The sequence below is a fragment of the Anabrus simplex genome, chromosome 5, assembly GCF_040414725.1.
Source record: "Anabrus simplex isolate iqAnaSimp1 chromosome 5, ASM4041472v1, whole genome shotgun sequence".
In the NCBI taxonomy this organism is placed as follows: Eukaryota; Metazoa; Arthropoda; class Insecta; order Orthoptera; family Tettigoniidae; genus Anabrus; species Anabrus simplex.
In genome coordinates, this window is record NC_090269.1 from 369,373,253 (window position 1) to 369,396,626 (window position 23,374).

Sequence of the window (23,374 nt, forward strand, 5' to 3'; positions counted from 1 at the left end):
AATACTGGTATCTATAATTCTACATTTTTAATGATTAATTTTCAGAACTAGAAAGCTAGAAAGGAGGAACACTTAGAGATAAATGTAATGATAGGCTAGTGTGGATGGAGGGATTAACAAGAAGGAAAGAATGAGGCAAATGTGAAAACACCTGAGAATAAGGAAAATTCTTTCTTCACACACAGTGCTCTCTTCGTAGGTTGGCCTTCCTGTCGACAAACCCATTTCTTCCAGGTCCACAGTACAGTAAAACCTCGTTAATTCGAAGTCGTTGGGACTAAAAAATCAGACTTTGAATTACGTGATTTCGAATTAACCGCCAGTTCGCAATTCAGAAGTACCAACCCTTGCCGCGTTACAAAATATTCTAAGGCATGTTACTGCATGCAGTTAACCTTGATTCACAGTTTATACCTTTCAAATGCCATGAAAAAAGAACTATTTCCAAAATTATCCAAGAAGGTGCATTTACAGTATTCAAATAATGCACTGGGATATCTCACTGGTAAACATAACCTCACGCAACGAATGAAAGAAAAAAAAAAAAAGCACGATTCTAAGACGAGGAGAAATCTAGGCTGGCTCCCATGTGCAAGTGCTTTATTAATTGGATTACTATACTGTATGCATTTTAGATGCCTTGTATTTACACAGAAAGTACCCGATGCCCTTAAAATCAAACTTTCCTATGACTCTATCCTTGTACGATTTCCCGCCATGGCACTTCTCTCGTACTTCAGAAATGTAAACACTTGCCGCGTCATAAGGTATTCTGAGACCCATTAATACACGCAATCACCTCGATTTACAGTTTAAACCTTTCAAATGCCACGGAAAAAAACTATTTCCGAAATGTATCCAACAAGGTGCATTTACAATGTTCAAATAATGCACTTGGATAAATCACTGACAAACATAACCTCACGCAACGAAAGAAAAAAATCGCACAATTCAAAGACGAGGATAAATTATGCCGGTTCCCCTGTGCAAATGCATTATTTTTTTGATTTCTGTACTGTTTGCATTTTTATTATAGATGCTTTGTACTGGCATGGAAAGTGCCTGACGCTCTTAAAACATTGTGGCTTATCGAACTTTCCTATGACGAAGGGATAAAGTATCTCGCTTCCATGTGCATTGCAACGCACTACTATGACCCCCATCCCTCACACTTGTACGATTTCCCAGCTGGCAATTTCTCCTTTAAAACCATAAGACCGTTTGGACTCGCATTAAAATAAAGCAATGCAGTTTCACCGGCAATGACAATATTGTTCGGTGCCTACGAATTTATTATATGAGCCACGTTTTTTCATCAACTGTCGGCGTCGCCAGTGTTCGCGGATTCTGTTTTCCCGCAAAATGCCTGTTGTGTGATATTACGGCGTTCCTTAAAAGGTTGAATACAAAAGAATTCCGATTTTATTCAACTTAGCAATCATGAAGCGCACTGTAGACCCACCGAAGTGAGTGTAAGTGCGGAAAGCTACCCCTCCACGTTCCGGAACGCGCGTTCTATTATGATGCGGAGCTAATAAATTTCGAGTTGAAATTACTCTGTAACATAGTATTGTTTTAAAATGTAAAGGCAGTTTCGAATTAAAAGTCTGAATTTCGGTAATGGGGCAGACATTGTACTTCGAATTACGGATTATCCGTATTTCGAATTAAACAATTGAAATAACTTGCAAAACTGTATCTCATGTTTCCGGGAACGAGAGCTTCTTCGAATTAGGCGGGATTTTGAATTAACCGATTTCGAATTATCGAGGTTCTACTGTATTTCTTTTCAGCCACTTACAAACTTATTTCTGCTTTTATTTTCTACTCCTCAGAAGGCCTCCTTTGTCCCCACAAAGGGATGATTTTGCTTTCGTTAATGTACTGTGTGTGTGTGTGAGATGTTTCTACCCAGAAATTGTACCTTTTTAGGTTTCGAGAGAAAATTGGACTTAAGGTGGTGAAGGCACTGAAGAGGGAAGATGAAGGCGTGACACATGCTGCAATGGATATGATATGTGCACTGATGCATCCTATGCATGACGACTATGATTTGCGGCAAGAGCAACTTAATAAATCATCCTTACTGTCATCAACAAAGTTCCTGGAGAGTCTTTTAGAAATGTGGATTGGTCATGTGGTTTGTAATGCATTATTATCTGTAATTTTTCTAAGGAACACTTCCTTGTTTGTAAATCTGTCATGTTTAGTTTATGATCTAGCTTGACAAAGCTTCTACTACATGTGAATTGCCTTTAGATTAGTATATTACTGTATATGTGCTTTTTTAAATTAATTTTTTTTTTTTTACGTAGTTTATGTCCCCATTGGAGCACTTGAATCAATCATATACATTAAAGTCTAATAGTAGACTATAAATAGTCAGCTTTCCAGCTTCTTCTTCTGCTCCCAAAACTTCTTCATCCTATCAGACCTGGCTGTCCTTTGATTGTCAGTAATGGTGTGCTTCCCTCAAATGTTATGGGTTTAATTGGGTTTTTTTCTTTAGAATCCTCTTCTCTTCTCTGCCTTCAGTTTGAAGCATTGATAAAGTTAATTCTTTTAAATCATTCATGATCTCGGTGAACCAAGTGTCCTTCATTTTATTTTTCCAGAAGTAACTAACTAGCTGCTTCACTAGTTGGGTTTCTGACAGTGTGAATACATGACAGAAAAAGGCCATTCTCTTTTTCCGCATTGTATCTGTTATTGATTCGCTTTCATGATATACCACTTCATTAGGTAATAATCTTCATTGGCCGTCAACTTGGTGTTTCTTATTGATGATTGTTCTGATGATTCTTCTGTCTACTTTCTGCAATTTATCAGTTGTTGATTTGGTGTTCAATTTGAAGTGTGTTTCACTAGAATAAGTTGCTTCAGGTTTTAGAACTGTATTGTAATGTCAAAATTTAGCATTCATGGAGAGATTTTTAAAAAATAAGTTGGCCAGGTGATTCGTTGTGCCGTTTTCAGTTTAGATGTTCTGCTGTTGATCAGTGTTTTCTATTTTGTGTTCCAAGTTATAATTTCCCCAAAATATTTGAAGTTATTCACAATCTTAATTTGTTAGCCATTGTCAAGGTGAATGGCTGGTGTTGAGATTTGCAGTCCGATTTTTGCAGCAATTTTCTATAGTTCTTCAATTTGAAATTTAGCTTCTTCCACACTACTAGCTAGTAATGCAAGATCATCTGTGAATGCTAGGCAATCAAGTTTAATATTTCTGCCTGTCTTGATGTTTGAATGACATTTCTTTACCCATTCTCGCATGACTTTCTCCAGGACACAGTTAAACAGTGATGGTGATAGTCCATCTCCCTGTTGAATCCAGTGTGGATTTCAAATGATTCAGACATTTCACCTCTGAAGTTAACTTTTCAAGAGCGATTCCAGTAAGATTGATGAATTTTTGGTGTAAACCAAATTCTTTAAGGACTTTCAGTAGTGACTCACGATGAATACTATCATAAGCTTTTTTGAAATCGACAAAAGTGATGATTAATCTCTTGTTCTGAACTCTATGGTGTTTCATAATCATGACATCATAAATACAGTAGCCGAAATAGAAACCAACATTTCCAAACTACCTTAAGAAATACAAAACGACATTAGAACAGATTTAAAGAAAGAACTTCCAAGATTAGCTGAAGACCTGAACACTAAATTTGATCCTGAACAACACTCATTAATACAAAACATAAAAACCAAGATAGATAACATCATTGTAACTGAAGCCGACAAAGAGGCTCAATAGTTCTACTAGATAAAGAAACACATATTCAAAAAACAGAAGACTTTTTTAATAGTAATAGTTACACGTTGGTTAATAAGGACCGATAGCAAAAATACAACGTAATTTAAAGACATTACTTAAGAAATCTACATTTCTTTTTAACGAACAAGAACAGCAAAGACTCACAAACATGAATCCCAGCATCCCTGTAGCAAGAGCCCTTCCTAAAATACACAAGAATGACAACCCAATACGTCCCATCATCAACTGCCGTAACAGTCCAACCTATAAAGTTTCGAAATATATTCATGGCTTCCTTAAGAGACATTACACATTTAATAACAAGCAACCTTTAAAGAATTCCATTGATTTTTGTGAAACCCTAAATAAGTTCAACCTACAGCCTTATCATACAGTATGCTCCTTTGACGTGGTTAACATGTACTCAAACATCCCGACCAGAGAGACTATCAACATTATGTGTAATAACATCTGTAAACATTGTGGCCTCAGTAAAATGGAGATCGACGAATTCATGACACTATTAAATTTTATTTTAGGCAACAACTACTTCACTTTCAATAAGAAAATCTATAAACAGAACGACCTAGCGATGGGAGACCCAATTTTGGGCATCCTAGCTGATATTTACATGGATACGATTGAGCACACAAAAATCAAAACCAATATTAAAGGGATTTATTTGTGGTTGAGGTACATGGATGACACGTTTGTAATAATTGATAAGAATGTCACCAATAGCAACGAAGTACTAGAAAGCTTAAATAACATCAACCCTAGTGTAAATTTCACTAAGGCAAAGGCTCCTTAAACTTCCTAGACATAAAAGTCACCCGAACTAATAACTCCTTCGAGTTTCAGATTCATAGAAAGCCTACACACTCGCCCGTAACCATAAATAATTCCTCAGTACACCCCGGTTCTCAGAAACAGGCATCTTTTTATAGTCTGATATATAGAGCTTTAAGAATCCCATTATCCCCTACAAACTTAAAAACAGAATTAAATTACATAAGGAATCTTGCCAAAATTAATGGTTATAAGATCTAAATGGTAAACTGCCTACTTCGTAAGATTAAAAACAAGTTATCCACAAACCTTATACCAGACAAACCTAAAAGAACTAAATACGCCACTTTTACATATAGTAACCCAGCTACCGGGCGAGTTGGCCGTGCGCGTAGAGGCGCGCAGCTGTGAGCTTGCATCCGGGAGATAGTAGGTTCGAATCCCACTATCGGCAGCCATGAAAATGGTTTTCCGTGGTTTCCCATTTTCACACCAGGCAAATGCTGGGGCTGTACCTTAATTAAGGCCATGGCCGCTTCCTTCCAACTCCTAGGCCTTTCCTATCCCATCGTCGCCATAAGACCTATCTGTGTCGGTGCGACGTAAAGCCCATAGCAAAAAAAAAAGTAACCCAGCTATCCACCAAATTGCTAACACTTTCAACAAATATAACATGAACATAGCCTTCAGAACAACCAACACAACACAAAACATATTTTTCAATTATAATAAAATCAATAATAATAATAATAATAATAATAATAATAACAGTAAATATTCAGGCTCAGGAGGAATCAAATGATTGTTGGAAACACCTGGTTTAGGAAGAAGAACAGTCAGAAGATTACAAGGTATGGCTGGGGAGACAGACGAACAAAGACCATGATTGATTATATAATCGTAGAGAAAGAACACCGGAAGAACCTTGTAGATGTAACAGCCATGCCTGAAGAAGCCTTTGGTGGAGATCATAGAGTTGTGATAGGAAAATTGAAAGTTGGAAAGATTGAAAAACCCCAATTAAGAAGAGAGAAAAGAATTAAAGTATGGAAGTTGAAGGAGAAAAGCGTACAAGAAGAATTTCAAAGGGAAATAATACCCTTGGTACCCAGGACAGAGGTGGGGAATGTTGAAGAGGAATGGAAAAGATTTAAGGAAGCACTAGTTGGATGTGCAGAAAAGGTGTGTGGTAGAACATCAGGAAATGTGAAAGACAAAGAAACACACTGGTGGAATGATAGGGTAAAGATTAAAGTGAAGGAAAAGAAAATGGCATGGAAGGCATGGAAAACATCTAAGACTGAAGAAAGTAGAAGAAAATATGTGGAGGCAAAGAATTTGGCCAAGAAAGTAGTGGAGGAAGAAAAGAGGAAAAGCTGGGCCTTATTCACACAGAAATTGAGAGATGATACGCAGGGCAGCAAGAAATTACTGTATGGTATCTTAAGAAACAAAAAGAGAGATCAAGTAAACACCAGATTTGTGAAGGATGAAGGTGGCATAATTTTAACAAAGCCGGAAGAAATAAGAAATAGATGGAGAGAGTATTTTCAGAAGCTGCTGAACATAAGAACGGATGACAGTCATTCAATGGACGACCAGGAAAGACAATTAGTTGACGAAGAAATGGATAAAGAAATTACAATGAATGAAATTGAAATGGCAGTAAGAAAGATGAAGAATGGAAAAGCTGCTGGAATAGATGAAATTTCAGTGGAGATGATAAAGGCAGCTGGAGCTGTAGGCCTGCAGTGGACATATCGGGTTCTCAGGAATGTCTGGGAGAATAAGGAGGTCCCTGACGATTGGCAAAAAGGAATAATCATCCCAATTTTCAAGAAAGGTGATAAGAAAGTTTTGAAGAACTACAGGGGAATTACTCTAATATCCCATGTTGCTAAGATAATGGAAAGAATACTGGAAAGTAGAATAAGGTTGAGGGTTGAGAAGCAGATACAGGAAAATCAGTTTGGTTTCAGAAGTGGAAGATCAACAATAGAGCCCATTTTCATTATGAGACAACTAATGGAAAAGCATTGGGAGTACGGGAATGATATGGTGATGACATTCATTGACATTGAAAAGGCATATGACAGTGTCCCTAGGACGAAAGTTTGGGACAGTCTGGTGCAAAAAGGAATTGGACAGGGATTAATAAAAATGATCATGGCATTGTATAAGGAATGTTGTAGTTGCGTGCAAACACAAGTTGGCAGGACAAGTTGGTTCAAAATAACTAGTGGGCTGAGACAGGGAAGTGTTCTATCACCAATCCTGTTTACAATAGTAATGGATGACATCATGAGAACAGCAAAAGCAGCATATAGAGGAAGAGAAATGAACATGATGTTATTTGCAGATGATATTGTGATTTGGGGAGAAGACGACAGGAAGGTTCAAGAACAGTTGAATGTGGTGAATGGGAAGATTGAAGAATGTGGATTGAAAATAAGTGTAGAAAAGAGTAAAACTCTTGTTATGACGAGAGGGGAGAAAGAAGGGAAAGGTCAGATTAGACTTGCAGACAAGCCCCTGGAAGTAGTGGAAACGTTTAAATACCTGGGGAGTGAATTAATGGAGAATGCTCGACTGGATGCTGAGATTAGTAAAAGGATTCAAGCTGGAAGTTGTTTCTATCATAGTGTAAGAAATATGTTATGGGACAAAGATGTGCCAATGGAAGCAAAGGATACTATGTACAAGATGTATTACGTACCCATAACAACTTACGGAGCAGAAACTTGGACAATGACAAAGAAGGATGAGAGTCGAATACAGGCAGCCGAAATGAAATTCTTGAGGAGTATGATACAGAAGAGTAGACGAGACAAAATAAGGAACGAGGAAATCCGGGAAGAAATTGGAGTGGAAAAAATGAATGATAGAATAGAGAAGAGCCGACTAAGATGGTTTGGGCACATAAAGCGAATGAGCGACGAAAGAATGCCAAAAAAGGTGATGGAAATGCAAATCCAAGGAAGGAGAGGCCGTGGACGACCACGATTGAGATGGAAGGATACCATCCAACGCAGCATTATAGAAAGAAACCTGGACTGGGACACAGTGTTGGAGGAGGAGTGGTGGAAAGACCGAAGAAAGTGGAGAGGAACCATATTTGCCCCTACCCGGCTACAGCTGGATAAAGGGAAATGATGATGATGATGATGATGATGATGAGGAGTATACAGGTTAACATGTTCCCAGTGTGGATTTTCATACGTTGGACAGACTGGATGAAGCTTCCGTATAAGATACATGGAACACTTCAATGCAGATAAGCACACTATATATTCAGCAGTGAGCACGCACATGAAGGAAACAGGTCACCATTTTACTTCAATAGAAAAGGATCTCTCAATAATCAGGAATACTAATAAGGGTAAACTTCTAAATGAATTAGAGAATATATATATTTTTCTGGACATTTAATAAAGATCGCAACCTTAACAACGATACGGAAGTTAAGAGTCCCTTATATATGTTAACGCCTAAGTTACTAGAAACAGTCAATCCAAAGCAAAACAAGATCCCACGAACATTTAAATTTGTCATATCAACAACTCCACTTATCCCCCCCGAATACTAAGCCTGCACTTGCCCCTCCAAACAGTCCCCCTCCCACTTTGACACTGACATGAATGCTCCGCCCAATATCGCTCCCCCTCAGCATGCCCCCCTCCCTCCGTCACATCCTTACAACACACGAAGTAGGAACTCCAGACAGGGCTCCTAACACAACAAGATAGATATACATACGGCGTTTGAGTAAGTATCCACTTTACATAATGCACAATACTGGACATTCACATACGTTTTAAACACACACGTCAAATACGTCTTTTTGTTCTTTTGCAGTTTAATGACACACTATTCATCGAGGTTCCTACATCTTCTAGAAGACTACACTTTTATGTGAAAATCAAATATAACCTTCAAATACTGATATAATCTCTCCTCATAGCAGCTCCAACCAGTACACTTTTGCAACGGTTATATCAGAGAGTATCTTAAACCAATCAACTTACTGAAGATGCATCATAACATTTGCCTTTTCTTAACCTATCTCTTAATGTTGGAACATATAATACAAACAAAATTCACCCTCTGACCTATGTTAGCAGCTACCACAGCAAATATATGCTGACTTTCACAACGGAGAGGATCCATTTCAGTTCCAGACACGCGCCGTTTTTTAGAACTTTATATCGATACAAATACTTTTTTAGACAAGATTTTAAATTAGTCTACAATAATTTTAACTAGTGCTTGTACTTCCCAATACCATATTTTTTAACCACTGTTCCATAAATTTTAATATCATAACAAATCTTAGCTCAATTCTCATAAACCATAAATGTTATCATCTTTTTAAAAATGTTTGTTTTAAGATTAGTTAATATGCTGATGATGCCCAATATGAAGGGCGAAACATGTCCATAATATTCACATCTTTTATGTCTAATTAACCACATAACGTGGTACTGTATGTATTGAATAGGTTGAATAATAAATGTATTCTTCTTCTTTAAGACGCCGTCTCCGAGCGGAGGTTGGCGATCCACGTAACTAGTGTAAATTAAGTGAGATCGCTATTTTCAATACGGACAAAAAATGAAAGTAATGACTTATAACAGTCAAACTTTGTTTATACGTTTTACAGGGGACTGAAGGAAAAAACCATTAAATGTGAAAAATGCTAGAATGAAATTCTGTAATTATGAAGCTGAGTTATATTCCAAAGTATATATGGCAATATGAAACAATATAAACACAAAATAAATGCACACAGATTAAAAATATTCAGATTCACTTTACGGAATAAAGTAGTCAGTTATTTTGGTTTGTTTTTTGTTGGCCACGGCATGAACAATATTCTCAAACCGGTACAATTCAACCGTTATTTCCTCAGAAACGTTACGGCGCAGCACAAAATGTTTGATAATCCATACAGCATTGACAGCATCATTAAAGGTCACTGAAGTATGCTGCGGCTCTTTGGTATCATTGTCATTGTGATTGCAGTCCTCACTCAAACCTCTTTGTGCGTCTTCAGCAATCTCAGAGATAGTCATGGCTTCTGCAGTGACGAGGCTAGCGTCAACAATTTCCTCCATTCTCTGTCATTATGAGGAGCATCGCCATTATCGTCTATGATATCATAGTCATCATCAGAACTACCTCCAAATCCAGCTTTTCGGAAACAATTTTGAACTGTAAGTTCTGAAACACGGTGCCATGACGCCGCGATGTATTGCATTGCCTATCAGATGAAAAGAAAATAGTTTATATTAATTTATTGTTTTTAATTTGTTTGAAGACACAAGATTATTATAACAACAACTCAGAGAATCATTTCTTTCAGGGCCGCTTCACACTAGGCGGCCGGAAATTAGCTCATAAGAATTCTGTGTCGCTGAGTGGTAGCCCGCCACACTACTTAACCGCCTTCCCCAGCCTACTACCAGTTTTCATCATCTTCTTGCCTCTTGTTATTGTCAAATAGAAAGAATGAAAGAGAGTTTTGTAGGTTTCATTCACATCCTGTGTTGAAAGATCATTTGGAAAAAGGACTTTTCTGTAAATTATTAGATTATTTATGTGATGACCAAGTTTATTAGTTTCTTCAGTATGTCAAAGAAACGTTTTGAGGAAGTCTTCGAAAGTGTGAAAGAAGATATTACCGGAATGGATACCAGGTTGAGAAAAGCAAAAGATAAGTTTTAACTTTGAGATAGTTGAACTGAGATGGTCATTGCTTGAGACCAGCCATTTCTCTTCTCAACTCTGTTGCTATATTCGTTGCATTTTAAGTTCCAGATGGTTGTATAATTTGTATAATGAAGTCTTCCGTGTTTATTCGGTCTACTTGTCTAGATATATCATGCTGAATATTTTTCTTCTTCTACTGCGTTTTCCACAGTGGTGGGGTCGTGGATGCAAACTGTGTTACCCATCTGAATCTGGCCCTGTTTTACGGCTGAATGCCCTTCCTGACGCCAACCTTATGTGCGTTCACTATTATGTGTTTCTTTAGTGGTTGGTAGTGTGATGTGTTATATGAATATGAAGAGGAGATTGTGGGGACAGATGCAAACCATACCGTACACAGTTAAAAATTTCCGGCCCCACTGGGAATCGAACATGTCCTCTAAACTGAAGGCCAATAGGTTGACCATTTAGCCAAGGAGTTGGACATCATTCATACTGAATGTAATTTATTTAGTACAGTTTATAGTATTTTGAAACGGAATCTATAACTTGAAGGAACGTGAAATGCACAATCACTGAAGGGGGTTCTGAACGGAACGCAACTGAAGAATGTGAAGACCCCAGTGCACAGTGGTAGTTTATGAACTGTCACCAGTCGGGGTTGCGAAATCTGCCTCGGCTGTTGGTAGCGGGAGTGAACTGTTTCAAGGTCTTAGAAGTGAAGCTTCCACGGTGTGAAGAATTATTTAATTTAATTTCCGGATTGAACCGTGTTGTACTTGTCTGCACATCACGTACAGTTTGCCGATGTTTCGAATACATTGCAGTATTCTTTGTCAAGGCGACTGAAATACCCCTACTCGATCCGAGGTAATCAGTCTCCCAGGCAGAAATTACACTACTAGAGTGGCCCGGACCTTGGCCTTTTATATCCTGGCCTTTCTGGCTGACGTAAGCCCCCACTCCCTGGCTGTGACACATACTTTCCAGAATACTCACGAGACAGCCAGGGCTTACGTCAGCCAGAAAGGCCAGGATATAAAAGGCCAAGGTCCGGGCCACTCGAGTAGTGTAATTTCTGCCTGGGAGACTGATTACCCTGGATCGAGTAGGGGTATTTCAGTCGCCTTGACAAAGAATACTGCAATGTATTCGAAACGTCGGCAAACTGTACGTGATGTGCAGACAAGTACAACACGGTTCAACCCGGAAATTAAATTAAATATTTCAAGGTCGGTCGCTGAGACAGAGTAGCCCTGTGTGAAGAAATCCATTTAAAATAATGTTTCACAAGCACGGCCAGCTGGTAGCCAATTCCTGTCACCTAGTGTGAAACAGCCCTTAATGCATGGTACTGCTGAAAGTCCTAGGGCAAATATTTCACATTAACATGAATAATCTTATAAAAAGAGGAAATAAATGAGAGAAATCTTACCTGTAATATGTCTATCTTCATTTTGTCCTTTCCGACGTTTACACATCTGATTGCATGCTGCACCAGCATTTTATGATAATACTACTTGAAGTTGTGTATCACTCCAAGATTGAGTGGCTGCAGCTCGCTCATGCAGTTCGCGGGGAAAAATTCCACAGTCGCATTCTTCAGATATGAAGTAATAGGAGGATGTGCTGGACATCGATCCATGACAATAAGATCCTACGACATTTTGCTCCCATTTTGGCATCCACGCTTCAAAGCCAGTCTTCAAAAACTTTCGTAGTGACCAAGGATTTCTTTATTGTACAGACAAGAAATGTGTTCCACCTATCAATACTTATTTATTGTAAATGGATTTACATTAGTACTGGTTTCGGCCTTCCATGGCCATCATCAGCTAGTACATAATTATATTACAGTCAGTAGACAATATCACAAAGATGTTAGTATGTTAGATCATCTGGATGTCTAATGGGGATGAAAATAAAATATATTGTAGTGTTTGTGTATGTAAGGTTAAAATATATGTGATCAAAGTGGTGATGGCTACAGTAAACTAAAAGCTATTGAGTATACATTGGACATAAATACATTAAACATATTAAAATACATAAGCCACAGTATAAAACATTTAATAAGTTAAACACACTAAAATATGGTGTATATATAATTATATTAAAACATACTATGGCTGATATATGTCATATTGATTCATGGTGAAAACCCTTGTCGTGAAAATTTTTTTAGTACTATGTAATCCAACTGTTGATGTACTTCAGTAAGTTTTATGACAGACTGCAAGACTTGAGTTTAAATTTTGATTAGGAGCTGTTGGTGGCGACACCTCTCTCCTCTGTATTCGTGTTGTAGTTATTATCTGTAAAGATAAGCTAATAATAACATAAAAACATCTTTGTGATATTGTCTAACGGCTGTATTATAATTATGTACTAGCTGATGATGGCCATGGAAGGCCGAAACCGGTACTAATGTAAATCCATTTACAATAAATAAGTATTGATAGGTGGAACACATTTCTTGTCTGTACACTGAATCCAATCAAAACGGAAAATGAAACTTATAAATAATAAAAAGGATTTCTTTATGTTGGTGTAATTCGTGGGGAGCTCAGCAACGTTTTTAAAACAACGCAGTTTTGGAAATTTGCCGATTGTCAGAGGAGGCAGTTTTTCACTTCCGTCACTTGGCACATAACAGAACTGTTACACGTTGTTTGCTTTGTTTCCCGCTATGCTATTTTTCCCCTTTGGATGCCATTGTATGTCCAGGCATTACATTAAAAAAGAGGCCTGTCTCGTCCATGTTGTAATGTCTTTAGGAGCGAATCGAGATGTCAGTTCTTTCAAACGATTTTCCTTCCAATCTTACACAGTCTCGTCATCGACACTTCTGTTTTTCCCACACACATTATGACTGCCGATACCGTGTCTAACCTTAAATTTGTGTAGCCAGCCTGACGAAGCACTGAAATTTTCTACACCTAGTCTGATCGCTAGTTCGTAAAGCATTGGTCCGCTGACTGGAATGTCTTCTGCCCTATGTTGCTTGAACCACTGTAATAAACAATCTTCCAGGCGTTCATATTTTCCACTCTGAATGTGGGTCTGATTATTTGTCGTAACACCTAACACGCACACTTTCTTCAGTTTCCGCAAACTTAGCTAAAATAGTATTCAAGATAGAGGAGCGATCCCCAATTTCTTAGCAGTTTCAACTCGTTTCATGTTGCCACTTTCCTTCGCTACACTCAAAATTCATAATTTTTCAGCAGTCGTAATGCTCATTCTTTCTTTCACCCATGTTCACAACTCACGATTCTCACGATGCTAATCACAACTCGGTCACACCTGAAGCACAGAACACCAAAGAGTAAGCTCAAAAATAGCTTCCAGGTCGCTCAGGCTTGCAAACATGTGCGTAGAGTTATGATTTCCAAGAAAAGTATAGGGCGAGTCATAAGTCTTTATTTAGAATATTTCTTGCGATTTTGAAGACTGAAACTATCACGAACCTATAAATGAAGCATTTTGTGTTCGAGGACTTGGGATATAAGTGTCAAAAACGTATAAATGAAATAATTACATAAAATCAGTTTCATGGTCCGTATCGCACTTCAATAGATTCACAATTAAGTATTTATTATTTTCCACCTAGTCGATACAATGATTGCTTAAGGCAATTTAATGGTTAAAAGTGGTACATGTTTCGTATTTTATCAACATCTTCAGCCACATAACACTGTTTAGATGAAAAATATATAAAATTGACAAAGTAATGCTTAAGAGGAAGCGTCCTTAAAATTAACATAAGATTGACAACATTAAAACAAAAACTCAAGAGAAAATATATAAATTATTACTACAATTGAAAGCAGTTGTCAAGGAAACACTTGTACAATATTCCATAGAGAATATGTCCTAAATGAATATTCTTTTCTTAATAATTCTTGAAAAAAGGTCAAATTATAAATGATAAATTATACAGTTTATAAGTAATTGTCGAAATGAAGAAAACCAGATATCACAATGTGGTTCTTATTATTAATGCAGATGAAAATATAACTAATTCCTAGTTGTCAATTCTTATTAAGCCTGCTTTCCTTTGGAACAGTAACTCCTGTCATTCTTTCACAGTCTTGTGTCTGGTGTAATATTGATGATGCGTTCTTCCTCGCTCTTGCACCTAAGGAGGAGGAGGAGGAGCGGGGGATATAGGTGTGTCAAGAACCTCCTTGCTGCCACCTATAGCTTCAACTGAGGAGGAATAAGTTATAGGGCTATCTATAGATGGAGAAATTCCAATTCTTTTTTCGTGATCTTTCTCAAGCATTTTCAAATATACTAGAATTTGATAATATAAAGGATTCTTATATTCTACAGCCTCATTTAGGTTACCATTTTTCTTTATAAGTTGGTCTAGATGAATGTATAGATCTTCATATGTGTTCATTAAGCTGCCCTTCTTTAATTTCTTTATGATGGTCAGGTCTTGTTCTATGTTGGTAAATTTATGACTGTGGCAGTCATGTGTGATCCCATAGCTGAGAATCTTCTATGTTTTTCAGCATTCACATGTTCCAAATATCTAACTTTAAAATTGCGGCCAGATTGTCCTATGTATGTATTCTTGCATTCAAAGCATGTGAGTTTATATATTCCCGAATCAAAAAATTTATCTTTTTCTGAGAGATTTATTGTATCATGGTTGAAAATACTATGTTTCATGTTGTTATTGGTGGAAAATGCAATTTTGAAATTTTTTCTCTTAAATAAATTTATTATTACGTGTATGTTTGGATTATTATATGTGAACTTGATGTATTTTTCAGTTTTACTAGGTTCAATTTGGAATGCTGCTTCTCCGAAATAATAAATTAATACATTTTCGGAGAAGCAGCATTCCAAATTAGCAATCAAACCTAGTAAAACTGAAAAATATATCAAGTTCACATATAATAATCCAAACATACACGTAATAATAAATTTATTTAAGAGAAAAAATTTCAAAATTGCATTTTCCACCAATAACAACATGAAACATAGTATTTTCAACCATGATACAATAAATCTCTTGGAAAAAGATAAATTTTTTGATTCGGGAATATATAAACTCACATGCTTTGAATGCAAGAATACATACATAGGACAATCTGGCCGCAATTTTAAAGTTAGATATTTGGACATGTGAATGCTGAAAAACATAGAAGATTCTCAGCTATGGGATCACACATGACTGCCACAGGTCATAAATTTACCAACATAGAACAAGACCTGACCATCATAAAGAAATTAAAGAAGGGCAGCTTAATGAACACATATGAAGATCTATACATTCATCTAGACCAACTTATAAAGAAAAATGGTAACCTAAATGAGGCTGTAGAATATAAGAATCCTTTATATTATCAAATTCTAGTATATTTGAAAATGCTTGAGAAAGATCACGAAAAAAGAATTGGAATTTCTCCATCTACAGATAGCCCTACAACTTATTCCTCCTCAGTTGAAGCTATAGGTGGCAGCAAGGAGGTTCTTGACACACCTATATCCCCCGCTCCTCCTCCTCCTCCTTAGGTGCAAGAGCGAGGAAGAACGCATCATCAATATTACACCAGACACAAGACTGTGAAAGAATGACAGGAGTTACTGTTCCAAAGGAAAGCAGGCTTAATAAGAATTGACAACTAGGAATTAGTTATATTTTCATCTGCATTAATAATAAGAACCACATTGTGATATCTGGTTTTCTTCATTTCGACAATTACTTATAAACTGTATAATTTATCATTTATAATTTGACCTTTTTTCAAGAATTATTAAGAAAAGAATATTCATTTAGGACATATTCTCTATGGAATATTGTACAAGTGTTTCCTTGACAACTGCTTTCAATTGTAGTAATAATTTATATATTTTCTCTTGAGTTTTTGTTTTAATGTTGTCAATCTTATGTTAATTTTAAGGACGCTTCCTCTTAAGCATTACTTTGTCAATTTTATATATTTTTCATCTAAACAGTGTTATGTGGCTGAAGATGTTGATAAAATACGAAACATGTACCACTTTTAACCATTAAATTGCCTTAAGCAATCATTGGAAAATAATAAATACTTAATTGTGAATCTAAATGAAATAACTCGCCGTAACATATATAGGATTTTGTCGGGACCGCTGAAAAAAAAAGTATAAGTGTAGAAAACGTGTAAATGTGAAACATATAAAAGAAGTTCTACTGTATGTTGAAAAAACGTATCAAGTGGTTCCATATCCCTGTTGCTAGTGTTTATTCACCTATTCAGTAGTACATTTTGTTGTTTGACACATTCTCTTTCCTTGGCCCCTGCAGAAATGTTTTACTGTACTTGAAATATCCTTGCATGTTTCATGAACATTCTCTCAAATTTCTGCAGAGTTACCATTAGTTTTCATGCACTGGAACCATCTGTGAATGAAATGCTCTAACGGTGGTAACATTTTTTGCTGGATTTCTAGAGGTTGGCACAAAAATTATCAAAAATTAATCACACACTTTTTCAAAAAATAAAGTTCAGAACATAGTGTATTGGAACAGTATAAAACTGATATTCTGAAAATTTACAGGAAACTTTTTGCAGGTATTCTGTATCATTATTTTGTGTGTTTGTCTCTCCTAATTTTCCTGTCAGCTAATAAATATTAAGTTTTTCTTTTGTTAGTGGTTTAATGGCCGGCCCTGCATTGTAGGGGTAGCGTTACTGCCTCTTATCCGGAGGCCCCGGGTTCGATTCCCAGCCAGGTCAGGGATTCTTACCTGTATCTGTGGGCTCATTCGAGGTCCACTCAGCCTATGCAATTACAAATGAATGGAGAGATGGTGGCTCTGGTGTAAAGAGCCAAAAATAATGGCTGAGAGTATTTGTCGTGCTGACCACACGTCACCTTATAATCTGCAGGCTTTCGAGCTGAGCAGCGGTCACTTGGTAAACCATGGGGCCCTCCGGGGCTGTTGCGCCATGGGTGGGGGTTTAGTGGTTTAATGTCGCACCAACACATCAAAAGTTTTCCGTGATGCAAGGATGGGAAAGGGCTAGGATTGTGAAGGTAGCACAAGGTACAGCCCCACCATTTGCCTTGTGTAAGAATGGGGAAACCATGGAAAACCATCTTCAGGGCTGCTGACAGTGGAATTTGAACCCACTATCTTCCGAATGCTGCAAGCTTACAGCTACACGACCCTAACCGGACGGCCATCTCACCCAGTTTAAGCTATTTTTAAAATCTGTAAATTCATATTTAGATTCTGCAATAGATGTAACAACAGGCGAGTTCTTAAGAATAGATTTACTTCATTATAACAAAAATTTCACTATAACAAATTAATTTCTGAGTTTGCCCCCAAAAATTTTTGGTATACAGTATTGGTATTTTATTATAGCTTCTCCGTGCATCTTCACTACATCTGACGTGTACACTAAGATATGCTCCAACTATAATCCAACGATTCCTTACTGCAAGCCAAACTTGACTACATTCAGGTCATCAGTTTGATGATTGGTGCGAGTTGTATAATCCCAGGCTTCTTTGCGTAGTTGCAAGTATATGTAATCACTTCAAATTACAGTCATATTTTTAAGATCTTTCAAATCCTTTCACTTCTAATTATACAGTGTGTCCCACTCCCAGTGGGGCCGGGAAATAACATGCATGTTTTGAGCGGTATATTCATAACCTCCCGCTTATTCCATTACAGATATTATTACATTTATTGCTTATTTATGTACCCAATAGCCTTTATCATGAGTACTAACCTGTTTTACAGACTGTGTTGAAAGTGGTGTCCTTCAGCATTCAAACATTCCTGGCATCTTCTAATGAAATTTCTATTCGCATGTATAAATTATTGTTGCATAATTGTCTTAATTACTGTTGTTATATAGTTTTCAAGTTCATTTGTGGTGCAAGGATTATTTCTGTAAGCTTTATTCTTTTTAGGGTTCCCCACAAATAAAAGTCGCACACAGTAAGAGCTGGGGGGAGGGGGGGCATAACCCTTGCGATATTATCCTAACAACAAAAACCGCTTCTTTGTCTTGCAAAGAATCGTGTGCAATGTGAGCTGTGACAGAATCCTGTTGGAAATAGCCATATCTGATCTCATTATCTGGCGTTTCAGTGGTATCATATTGTCATTAATTAATTATACTGTAATTCAGCCACACTTGCTCTTGCAACAAACCTATCACTTCACAGCTTCATAGCTTCCCACAACACACAGACTTGAGTAACTGACCACCTTGTGGCTATGCAGTGAGTCAGCATGTAGTAATGAATATACCGCTCAGAGCGTGCATGTGCTTGTCGACTGCCGACCGCTGGGAGCGGGACACACTGTATAATCATATTATTCAATAAGCTGAGTCTTATGGTAATCCCTGAAAGGGGAAACCATAGTGTTTATCATGCAATCAAAATAAAATGGAAAGTTGGGCCTATATATGACTGAAGAATGTGTACTAGATACTGCTTGTGTGGAATTTTGTAGTTTTGAATGATAATATTTTTCACATTATTTTTCTAAAAATGTTGCGTTTTCATTAGGTGAATGTCTATTTCAAGTATCTTATTTACACATGAAATTATGAAACCGTGGTCAAAAATACTCATAAATTTTTCCAATTACTTCTATCTGTTAACATTATGTATGTTTTTCTGTCACACAGACTCATGGTACAGGAGCATTAGTTGTATCAGCCATGTTAGACTATCTTACCTTCGCCCTGTGTGTTCCCTACAGTGAGACCACTGATGGCAAACATTTTGATACTCTCTTGGAAATGGTAGCAGATAGAGGCCGGTCTCTCTTCAGATTGTTTCAGGTCCGTATATGTGTTGAGTGATTGGCTTTTGCAAATGCTTTTATTTCTTTTACTTTTGTTTCTTCGTCTGAGAAGTTCAGTATTATTAAAGTTTGAAATTGTCTCTTGAAATTATATTTCAAAGAATTGATTCCTTTTTCTCTGTATCTGTTATACTGTGTCCCAGTAACATATTTTAGAGCTAATTGACTTAAATACCAAGTGCTTGTTTCATTAGCATCCATCTTTGGCGGTGGTGAAAGGTGCTGGTTTGGTTATGCGAGCAGTGATTGAAGAAGGTGAAGAAGAAGTAGCTGCTCGCATGCAAGATCTTGCTTTGGCAGAGGGTGCATTACCTCGACATTTATTGATAGCCCTCTTTACTGCCGGCACTGATGGCCGCTTATTGACACATCGGCAGCTGTCGCGCCATCTGGTTGGCCTGTGGGTTACTGGACATCCAACAGCCATGGGCCTTCTGAAAAGAATCATGGTGAGTTGAAATTAAACTTCCCAACATTGCACATTTACTTTCTAATTTGATGGAATATTAACCTTATAACCTAAAATGACAGTGGAATGTACTTTCGAGCAAATTTGGTATGCCTGCATTTGAAATATTGCATGGTAATATAGTCGAAGAGTTGAGAAGCAATTAACATCAACTGACAAATTTTAACTTTCTTGTTTTAGTTTTTATGAGATATTGTGTTTGCCGTTGTCACTTATTTTTCATTCATTCATTCATTCATTATTGTATGCAGAATGGCAGTCTTTTTCTTATGGCAGTCGCTGAATGGGGAAAGCATATTGTTTATTAACCCTTTCCTGCCCATATTAAAATGCATGTTTTCCTCAGAATTAAAGCAATTCTTTTCAGCCATCATTATGCAGACATTTATAAAAATGTATATTGTACAAAAGCTTTTTCTGGGCAATTAAATTGAAAATGTTTTCATCAAATATAAGGGAGAAATACTCTAATGCTGTACTACTCACAGGAAGAGAATGGCAAGGTCCTACCTCTTCAGTAAAGTCCGCCGGTTCGACGTAAGACAATGTATTTGTCCACTGAAGGTTAGGCCTACAATCTATGTCATCACACATGTGTACGTCGTCATTTCCTGAAATATCGTCATTTTCATTTTCACTTTCCACGTCACTGAGTTCCTACTAACAGTTTCACAGTCAGAATTATCGTTCACCGAACGTTCAATGTCGTTATCGCGCGTCGACATGTTTGTTTACAATATGTCACTGCCTTCCGTATTTCGTGTTCTAATACGCCTGCTAAGGTTTTAAAAGAAGAAAACTAATATCTTTGGTCTCTAGGAAGTGCACATGCTAGTAACAGTAAGTTATATTTGTCTATCGGCCGATAGATGGCTCATACATATGACTACAAGTACGCTTTACTACGCTATGGGCGGGAGGCCCTAAGCTTTCGCGCTACGCATTACTACGCTATGGGCGGGAGAGGGTTAAGCAGTAAAAAATAAAAAATGAGAAAAGTTAGCCCTATATATGACTGAAGAATGTGTACTAGATTCTGCTCCAAATTGTATGCAGAATTCTGCGGTGTTACTTGAATGTATGTGTCTCATATTATGGATAAATTCTGTCAAATTATGCTAAATATTCTGCCCATTTAGCGACAAATGTAATAGAAAATGTAGCTAGTCATCGGCTCGCAAGGAGACACCTCAGGTGTGCTCAAGGAATTGACATGATTTATATGTGTGGATCCAGGGATATGAATAGGATTCAGGAAATAATAATTGTGTAAAATTGAAACTTTGTCACTAATTTATTTAAATAATAGGCCATCCTGGCAAACTGTGAAAATGAGAAATGATTGTTACATTAATATAAATTAAATTGCACTTAAGGTAACATCAAAATATAACAAACCAAAGAGATGGTACATAACAAAATATTTCCTACCCATTCTAACAAATATTCAATCAAATATAGCATCGATTTTGAATTTTGATTTGGCTCTGACTTGACTATTGGAAATTCTCGTTGACAGAATTTAAAATATTCTGGTATAAATGTGGAAAGAAAATCAAATATGAATATTTACATTAGTTCAACTGAAAATTAGCAAGAAAACAATTTACTGTGGAAATATGCTATTAAAATTGGCTTGAAGTCGTTAACATTAAGATAAGAATTTAATGTAATTGTGCAAAGGTTGAAGTGAAAATCAAAGTTAACTCTACAACTAGAATAAATATCTCTTCAGAAGAAAATATTTTCACAATTAAATCTCGTGAATTATCTAATCAAATTAAAATTATTCCAGCTCCTCCTCCAAGAAAATTCAAACAAAAAATGCAACTCTGAAAGATCTTAAACAACTTGGATGACACAATAACAGAACAAGTACATAAATTAAACACGTCACAGCACCTAACTGAAATAAAGCGTGCTTCTCAGAATCTGGCATCATCTCAAATCTACACATCACCACTACAAAAGGAATAACTATTACTGGTTAACCCTAGAAATATCTGCAGATGAACACTATTCTACAAATTTACACTGCGTGCTCATTCATATCACGTTCAGATAATACAGGAATGAAGTCGTATGCTCTGGAAAATATGATGTTCCTAAATCTCAGTGTGGCTTAGTGCTCATATGACGATCCTAAAACTCCACGTGGCTTAGTGCTCGTATGACAATAATTAGTTAAATCATTTGCATAGAACTAACACACTCAGAGTTAACATTACCAGAAAGAATCTACACATTATGGCATGTTGCTTTCAGAAATATCACCAGAAATATGCTCATCTAAATATTATCATGTAGAAAAATCATGAAAATCATATACAGTAAAACCTCAGTAAGATGTTTCTGCAGGGGACAAGAAAAATCAACTTGTTGAGCGAGGAAACATACTACTGAATATATGAATAAAAACTATAAAACAGGGATACGGAAACACTAGATACGTTTTTTTTCTGACATGAGGGCATTTTACACCGTGTATCCGCGAGAACAGTGAAAACTATATCTACCATTTCTAAACATGAGAGGAAAGTATTATAAGGTGTGAAAACATGAGAGAACAAATATTTAACCTTTTCTGCTGGGGCTTATAAAATAACAAAGGTTTGAACAATACCAAACAACAAATATGGAAACATATGCACGGGGGCCAATAAAAATATCCAAGTATTATTACAGATCACACTCTTTCTAATCCATATGTTAATAGAAGCCTTTTATTTTGGAGCAGTGGGTTATTAAACATTATTTTCTGGTCGCACTCTTAAACAACGAATTGGAGGTTACACTCGTCCATATGCGACCGGGAGGAATCAGGAAGAATGACTTTGACTGCCATTTTGAAAACTTCGACCTATAGTAGAATGATAGAGTCGAAACTGGAAGGTGCAAGTTCAACATTTGCGACCTCTGTGCGCTTAAAGATGTGGATGCCAAACCACTTTTTGAAAGATTTTACTTTTGTCTTCATTAGTAAGGAATTTCATGATTTTTCCGTTAGGCTATCTCATGACTAATATGCACCACGCTAGTCAGTTTCACACGATTATGTTTCTAATCCAGACAAAGGCTACCGTATCACGTGACAAATATTAGCTGCACTTCACTTACCACTCAACACAAAATAAATTTCTAACTTCTGAATGGAATGTAAAATACAAGACAAATAGACTCACTCTGTTATTCAGCAATCTTGCTGCTAACCGGCAAGCAAAAGCAAACATTCCTGAGGCTAACTGCTTGCTCCCCAAACGTGCACATTATCCTGTGATGTTCAGGAATTTAAGGGTTTTTTTTTTCTTTCATAATCACGCAACTGTGGCGACGGATCTTATCAGAGTTGGAAATAACGTTTATTTCACAAGGGATGACAAATGACATTTTTTGGGCTAGGAAAATGTGATCATACTAAGCGGTAATAGCGAAAATTCGTGACGTGATTGTGAGGTATTTTTGTATAGATTTAATACGGTGAGAATCGGGACTTCGAATTTACAATGTGCCAAGCGGGAAAGCATGTTAATGAAGATCGCACTAACGAGGTTTCACTGTAATTCCTACTAGAAGACCTTTAGTTGCATCTATCATTACTACATCCTTCCTAATATTCCCAGCTCTTTTCCATAATCTGTCTCAGAATGAATGAAAATGGGTTCCACTGTTGACCTTCCACTTCTGAATCCAAATTGTTTCTCTTGTAACTGAGTTTCCACCTTTTCTTCAATTCTTAGTACACATACGACTTGCTATCAGTTGAAGAAAAAGGTGCTATGGGGGTGAGACACGCCTACCATCCCCAGAGGAGGGG

At 36.9% G+C, this 23,374-nt stretch overlaps 1 protein-coding gene across 1 annotated transcript in view; it reads left to right on the forward strand.

Moving 5' to 3' along the window:
- Rme-8 (receptor mediated endocytosis 8) overlaps positions 1–23,374 on the forward strand; it is a 397,451-nt gene that overhangs the window by 57,889 nt on the left and 316,188 nt on the right. Inside the window, exons 10-12 of the mRNA XM_067147687.2 lie at positions 1,933–2,140; positions 18,913–19,068; positions 19,286–19,540. Coding sequence (XP_067003788.2) covers positions 1,933–2,140; positions 18,913–19,068; positions 19,286–19,540 — 619 coding nt within the window. The remainder of the gene's footprint in view (positions 1–1,932; positions 2,141–18,912; positions 19,069–19,285; positions 19,541–23,374) is intronic.